Source organism: Cebus imitator, unplaced genomic scaffold, assembly GCF_001604975.1.
Source record: "Cebus imitator isolate Cc_AM_T3 unplaced genomic scaffold, Cebus_imitator-1.0 Scaffold216, whole genome shotgun sequence".
Lineage (NCBI taxonomy): Eukaryota > Metazoa > Chordata > Mammalia > Primates > Cebidae > Cebus > Cebus imitator.
The window spans coordinates 802,076-809,237 of record NW_016107531.1 but is presented as its reverse complement, the minus strand read 5'-3'; the positions used below and the strand labels follow the sequence as shown (position 1 = coordinate 809,237).

The 7,162-nt window shown below is 56.9% G+C and overlaps 1 protein-coding gene and 1 long non-coding RNA gene across 8 annotated transcripts in view; both read right to left on the bottom strand.

Annotated features, from left to right (window-relative positions):
• Positions 1 to 1,108, bottom strand: part of LOC108318190 — a 7,318-nt gene extending 6,210 nt beyond the window's left edge. Inside the window, exon 1 of the long non-coding RNA XR_001831052.2 lies at positions 714 to 1,108. This is a non-coding gene — a long non-coding RNA (uncharacterized LOC108318190). The remainder of the gene's footprint in view (positions 1 to 713) is intronic.
• Positions 1 to 7,162, bottom strand: part of ST6GALNAC6 (ST6 N-acetylgalactosaminide alpha-2,6-sialyltransferase 6) — a 27,885-nt gene that overhangs the window by 15,931 nt on the left and 4,792 nt on the right. For 2 of the 7 annotated variants that reach the window (XM_017549051.2, XM_017549053.2), the window contains exons 2-3: positions 2,853 to 2,943; positions 1,127 to 1,306 (exon numbers count right to left, since the gene is read on the bottom strand). In XM_017549051.2, the coding sequence (XP_017404540.1) occupies positions 1,127 to 1,306; positions 2,853 to 2,867 (195 nt within the window). In that variant the 5' untranslated portion in view covers positions 2,868 to 2,943. Of the gene's footprint in view, positions 1 to 1,126; positions 1,307 to 2,852; positions 2,944 to 4,423; positions 4,610 to 6,021; positions 6,172 to 7,162 lie in introns of those variants that run through there. The other 5 variants (XM_017549047.2, XM_017549055.2, XM_017549048.2 and 2 more) reach the window with 5 other exon arrangements.

Below are 7,162 nucleotides of genomic sequence, written 5' to 3'. Positions count from 1 at the left end.
ATGTCGATCATTAAAAAATCTGGAGACAACAGATGCTGGAGAGGATGTGGAGAAATAGGAACACTTTTACACTGTTGGTGGGAGTGTAAATTAGTTCAACCATTGTGGAAGAGAGTGTGGTGATTCCTCAAGGACCTAGAAATAGAAATTCCATTTGACCCAGCAATCCCGTTACTGGGTATATATCCAAAGGATTATAAATCGTTCTACTATAAGGACACGTGCACACGAATATTCACTGCAGCACAGTTTACAATAGCAAAGACCTGGAACCAACCCAAATGCCCATCGATGATAGACTGGACAGCAAAAATGTGGCACATATACAGCATGGAATATTATGCAGCCATCAACAACGATGAGTTCATGTCCTTTGTAGGGACATGGATGAAACTGGAAACCATCATTCTCAGCAAACTGACACAAGAACAGAAAATCAAACACTGCAAGTTCTCACACATAGGCAGGTGTTGAATGAGAACACATGGACACAGGGAGGGGAGCACCACACACTGGGGTCTGTTCGGGGGAAACAGGGGAGGGACAGTGGGGGGTGGGTAGTTGGGGAGAGATAGCATGGGGAGAAATGCCAGATACAGGTGAAGGGGAGGAAGGCAGCAAATCACACTGCCACATGTGTACCTATGCAACAATCTTGCATGTTCTTCACATGTGCCCCAAAACCTAAAATGCAATTTAAAAAAAAAAAGTACCTGGCACACACAGGCACTTGATAAAGGGCACACACACAAAAGCCGGTATTATTACTACTTTTGTGTTGTCAAATGTCCCAGTGTTCTGCTCTCAACCCTGTGTGTACTCCCCAGCAGAGACAGAAAGCAGTGAAAACAATAACACATTTCCAAAAGGATTCTGATTCAGGAGATGGTAGGACATTAGCAATAAGGGTGGAGACTTGGAGAGAACGGAGGCCCAGAGAGGGGCAGGGCACTTATTCAAGGTCACACAGCAAGCAAGGAGCTGAAATCACCAGAGGCAGGGCCTTGACTCCCAGGGTCCACCTTCCTTTTAGAGAAGAAGAAGTGGGGGAAGTGATGATGCTGAGCAGTGGGGAGGAGCTGCCACTAGCCAGCTCCCAGGGAGCTCCCCAACGTGGCTGCGCTACCTTGTTGCCGAGAATGGGGACATAGCCGTCAGTGATGCTCCACTTCTTGAGGTTGACAGGCCGGCGGCTACGGCCCCGCAGGGAGCCGTAATGGAAGACCTCATTGGCACTGTTGGAGCTGTAGAGGATGAGGATGGTGATGAGGGCAAACAGGATCACGAACACTGCTGACCGCTGTTCCTGGAGAGGGGAGAGGCCAGTGAGGGCCCAGCTGCCAGGAAGGCTCAGCACCCCAGCTCCTTGCCACCTACCATGCCTGGCTAACTCCTGCTTTTTGTTACAGACCAGTCCAGGCACTACTTCCTCCAGGAAGGCCTCCTTCAGCTGCCTCGGTACCCCCATCACAACACTGATCACACAGCATTCAAACTGCCATCCCTCCAATTACACCGTAAGCTCTGGGACTAGGTCAGCCTTGCTCCCCACTTTATCCCAGATCCCAGGGCAGAGCCTGGAACACAGAAGGTTCTCAGGGAGGGTTTGCTGGACTGGATTGAATGTGTCAGGGTTCCCTACAGCTGCTGCTAAGACGATGTCTAGAGACAGATGGGACATCTGAGTGAGAGGGTCCAGGTCTTCCACCAGCAGTAACTCTCCGATATATTGCCTCTAGCTCCAAGTTTATCTTTTTTGTCTGCTCTGCGGAAGTGGATCTGAGCCCTTTAAATATTTTCCCTTGTCAGTTAGCTGCATGTTAAGCTTTGTGACTAGAAGGTGCTGGACAGACACTGCAGGAGGAAAAGCATTTGCTTCTTGGATCTGGTGGGTTTGCTAGGGAGGCTCCTTCAGTGGACACAGCCTATCCAGTAAGGGTATCTTAGCCACTGACCAGAGGCCAGGAGTGCCAGCAACTCAGGCACATTGCCTCTGGCTCATGCTGTGATCACAGCTTTTCTGAAGTCCAGCTCCCACAGCGCACTCAACCACGTGCAGCACCTGGAGGCTGGTGGCTTCCCTCCCTCGGCCAGTTTCGTACTAGAGCCATCCAGTGGACCATAGCTGGGCCTTCTTCAGCAAGGCCTGGAACTCAGCCTTTGTGGGGGCAAGGGTTCTCCTTAGATTAACATCTGCTATTCCTGCATGCCTCAGAATTCCAATCCCTTGTTACTCCAGTGTCCTATTACAGTCAATAATTTTTTGCATTAAACTTTTCCTGTGTAATCACTGTGTAGTTTCTTTCTCCTGGTTAGACTCAAATTAATATGACCACTCCATCCCATTTCCAAACCTCAGGCTCCACCAAGGCTGCAGTGGATCCTAGGGAAGAGGCATGCTGGGCCAGTCATGTAGTAGGTGCTCAGGAATGCATGAATGAATGAAAGAAGGATGGGGAATCCTGACATTCTCAGGGTCATGTTCAGGCTGCATCACCTTTGACTCTGACCAGTGCACCCTCCCCCCATTTCCTGCTCACCTCCACCTGCCCACCCCTCTTTCTTGCACAGCACTCCACAGGCCCCTCAGCTAGTCCCTGACCACCACAGACAGACCAGTCAGGCCTGGAAGGGCAGAACTGACCCTGGGCCGAGGCACAGGCAGGAGCTTGCCCTAAGCCACTCAGATCAGTGGCCAAACCAGGGCTTAAACCTGGGCCTCCCAAGCATTGGTGGCTTCTTGAGGGGAGGGAAAGACTGGTGGTGGCCAGGATCTGAGATAGGTCCAAAGGAACCAGTTCCATAGAGGGAAGTAAGAGGCTCATTGGGGATAAGAAATGAAGGAGACTTACTTTGTTGCTACTCATTTCTCTCCTGCGTCTGCTGAGGGGTAGGTGTCGGCGTCCTGCAGGTGGCCCTGGGGGCAGGGATGTGGGTTCACACCTGCAAGCCACCAGAAAGGGTTATTATGGCCTGGGGGTCCTCCTTTGGGTCCAGCAAGCCAAAGGCTACACCTTCTCTGCCCCCAACTAGCTCTTCTATGCACCCACAACTTTAAGGACGAGGACTGTACCCATTTTGCAGATGGAGACACTGAGGGCCAGAAAGGGCAGGAATCTGACTGTAGTCCCACAGCCTGGTGGCAGCAGAGCTCTGCCCATTCTCCTCCATGAGCAGGGGCCTTCCCACACCCAGGCAGCTGACAGGGCCAAAGCTGGCTCCCTACTGGAGGACCTGACCTCCATGCAGCAGGAGCCCCATTCACACCCTGCTCTAAACCCTGCCTTGGGTCTCTGTGGCGTCAGAATAAAGCAACACCCCTGTAGCCCGCAAACTCCTTCGCTCTGACTCCCTCTCAGGTTGGCTTGGAACGCCTTCCCTTCTGCGGCCTCCTGACTCCCACTTATCCTCCAAGCCTCTCATGGACCAGGAACTCCCTTAGGTCCTTTCATCCCCCCAGGCGAAGAGCTGCCTGCAAGGTACAGCCCACCCAGGTCCTCGCTCAGTTTCCCCTGTGCCTCCACAGCCATGGAGATGCAGGAATATCGCTGAATGAACGAGTGCATTAACAAGTAGAATCTCTCTAAGGGCACAGACTCAAGTCTCAGAGGCTCGTTTCCAGTCCAGGCCCTGCAGTCTCTGGTAGGGCTGACTCCACATCTGTCAAGTGGCTGTAATCACAGTCTCGGAGGTGGCTGGGGGGGACTCTGGAGACCTGGCAGTGAGGAGGCCAGCCCAGCTCTGCTCCGCACACCCCACCGCTCCCTCTCCCACCACCCAGGACTCAGCTCCTTTCCAGACTTCCACTTCCCCACCTGTGAGAGGGAAAAAGTACTGTGTCCAGCCCACCTCCAGCAGACAGGCAGGGGGCAGGGCGGGCGGGAGTGCAGAGGAAGGAAACTGGGGTTTAGGGGCCCTCCTCAGCTCCGTCCCCTCCTCCAGGGCCCTCCCAGTTCCCGCCACTCTCTCCAACCCCTGACCTAGCTGCTGTTTACTCCTACAGGACCACCAGGAATAGCCAGAGAATCTCTGGCCAGAGGAGGCTTGGCACACGCACCTAGCTCCTGGTTGGTTAGGTCCTGGCCCCGCCCCCTCTCCAGCCCCACCCCCTCCCCGTGGAGCCCCGGTCAACCTGAGCCCGGCTTCAAGTTTCTCCAGGGCCAGCCCCCCACAGCCAGTCAGGGAGGCCTGGACTAGAAGGCCTCGCAGTACACAGCAGAAGGAGCCTCATAAGAAGCGAGGAGCGGCTTGTTCTTGCCCTCACGGACCGTTAGAGCAAAAACAGGAGTCCAGAATCCTGAGGTGGCCCCATGAACCCTGAGACCTCGACATTCAAGGCAACCACGGTTCCAGCCGCCTCTAGCTTACAACGCGTGGCCACCCTTTCCTGAGGATGCCCCATGCCCGCCCCCCACTTTCCCACCTTTGCCCGAGCTGTGCCCTCAGCCAGGACCACCGTCCCCCTGGTCCGCCCCGTCACAATCCTGCTCTGAAAAGGCCATGTCAGTGCAGCATGTCAGGTGCCACTGCGAATCCCGGTTTCACCACTTACTGGCTGGGGGGCCTCGAGCAAGCCATGTGACCTCTCTGAGCCTCAGTTTCCTCATCTGTGAAATGGGAACAATAAGAGTCGGTAACTCAGGGGGTTGTTGGAAGGATTCAAGCAGATGTGGCAAGGGGCACGCGGGGCTTGAAAGTAATCCCACATTGGTCAGGCGCAGCGGCTCACGCCTGTAATCCCAGCACTTTGGGAGGCAGAGGCGGGCGGATCACGAGGTCAAGAGATCGAGACCATCCTGGCCAACATGGTGAAACCCCGTCTCTCTAAAAATACAAAACTTAGCTGGGCGTGGTGATGCGCGCCTGTAGTCCCAGCTACTCAGGAGGCTGAGGCAGGAGAATCAATCGCTTGAACCCGGAAGGCGGAGGTTGCAGTGAGCTGAGATCGTGCCATTGCACTGCAGCCTGGCGACAGAACGAGACTCCACATCAAAAAAAAAAGAGTGCTCCCACAATGCCAGCAGCTGTTAGTCTTGTGGTTACTCACTGTTCAAGGCCCGCCTCTCCAGTGTGTCAGTAAAACACTCCTACTCCCCTGACCCCAGACCAGCGACTTTCCCGGAATATCAAGGAATACGTGTGGGAACACGCTCTAAACATCACCCACACACTGAATCCCGGCAATGCATGGTAGGCGTTCTTGTTGCCCATTTCACAGATAAGGAGACTGAGGTTCAGAGAGGCAAAGCGCCTTGCGGGGCCGCCCAGAGCCTGCTTGGCAGCCTTGTTTACAAGCTCCTTACAGGGAGCAGCCCAGGGCTGAGCCTGACTTCATCTCCCTGGAGGATCCCCCTCGGCTGGAACGGGTGTGCGCCCAGGACGTGGCCCGACACCGGCACCGGGGCGGGGGTCTGGGGGTGCTGGCCTGTGAGCAGCTTGCTCAGGCTGGGGAGGTGGCAGACACGCATGCTGGCCCCGGAGCACAGACTCAGCCCCCAAGGCTGGACGCGCAGGCGAGCTGAGCTGGAGCCGAGGGTGGGGGCCACACCCTGCCCTCTGTTTGGGGGCTTTCCTTCTTCCAGCCCCGGGAGTCCTCCCGCAGGTCGGGAGGCACCCACGAGCCCGCGTGGGAGGAGGGCTCCAGGGAGAAGGGGGAGGGGGACTCCTAATTCCGAGACAAGGCGGGACGCCAAGCCCTTGGGTCCACCTGGTGGGGGGCTCGCCCTGCGCGCCCCTGGTGCCAACCCCCTCCCCAGCTCCTGCACTCCGGGAGTCCGGAGCCCTAACCCCAGCTGGGAAGAAAAGAGGCAGGACCGCTCACGGGGTAGTCGGCGGCAGGAGGCCCAGCGGACCCCGCGACAGTCCCTGGGAGCGAGGACCAGGACCTCGGGGCGCGGCTACCGAGGGAAGAGGGGTCTAGCCCCCGGGGGCCCCGCATTCATCCCCATCCCCGGCGATTCGCAATCTCCCCTCCCCGGCGTCCACCGCCCCCGCCCCCGCCCCCGCGCGGCGCCCGCTTACCTCCGGCGGGGAGCGCCCGGCCCCCCGCGGCCCCCGAGCCCCCTCACATGGTGCCGGGAGCCGAGCGCCGGGGTCCGCGCTCCTCAGGCCGCCCAGGCCCCGCCGCACCCGCGGCCCGCCGGGTCCTAGCGCCGCCGTACCGGGCCGGCCCCGGCCTGGGAGGTGGGCGGAGCCTCGGGTGGCTCCGCCCCCGGGAAGAGCGGGCGGGGAAGGGTAAGGAGAGGCGGACCTGGTTCCCGCCGCCGCGAGAGCGCCTCGGTCACCCCACTGGGCAGCCCGGGTTGACCACCAAAATACAACAGCCTTTCGGCTCCCTGTAGTGTGGATCGGGCCCACTTGTAGCTTTCTTTATTGCCACCACGACCCCGGATGGGGAAACTGAGTTCCGGAGCACGCTGTGCTTGGACTCCGTTGAGTTTCTCCCTGGGCTCCCCACCGAGGGCCTCCAGCTCCCTGCCCTGAGCCTTGCACCCTGCAGTCACCCTGGGCGAACTCAGGCTTCACCCTCAGATTCAAGTCCAGCCCTGCCAACCGCCAGCTGTGCTGCCTTGGCACATAACTTCCCTTCTCCTTGCCTCTGGAAAATAGGGAGAAGAACAACTTCACAGAGCTGAGAAAATTTAAGTTGTTCCTTCTTGGAACAGGGCATTCATGACATCACTCTATGTCATAAGGGAAAATAACCTAAGTAGCCATTGCTAGGGGACTGCCTAAGTTAAGGCACAGCCTGCCGAAGTGCACGAGGAGACTGTTAAAATAAAGGATGCAGGTCCGATGCCTTGGTAGGATAGAATGACCAGGATATTTACGTGAAAAAAGCAAATCATATCAGCTTTCAGGATAATAAAAAAGAAAGAAAACAAGTTAAAGAACTGCGAGCCGGGCGTGGTGCCTCAGGCCTGTAATCCCAGAATTTTGGGCGGCCGTGTGGATCACCTGAGGTCAAGAGTTTGAGACCAGCTTGGCCCACATGGTGAATCACCCACCCCTGTCTCTACTAAAAATACATAAATTAGCTGGGTGTGGTCTCAGGCGCCTGTAATCCCAGCTACTCAGGAGGCTGAGGCAGGCTGAGGCAGAATCGCTTGAGGCGGAGATTGCAGTGAACCGAGATCAGTCCATTGCACTCCAGCCAGGGCAA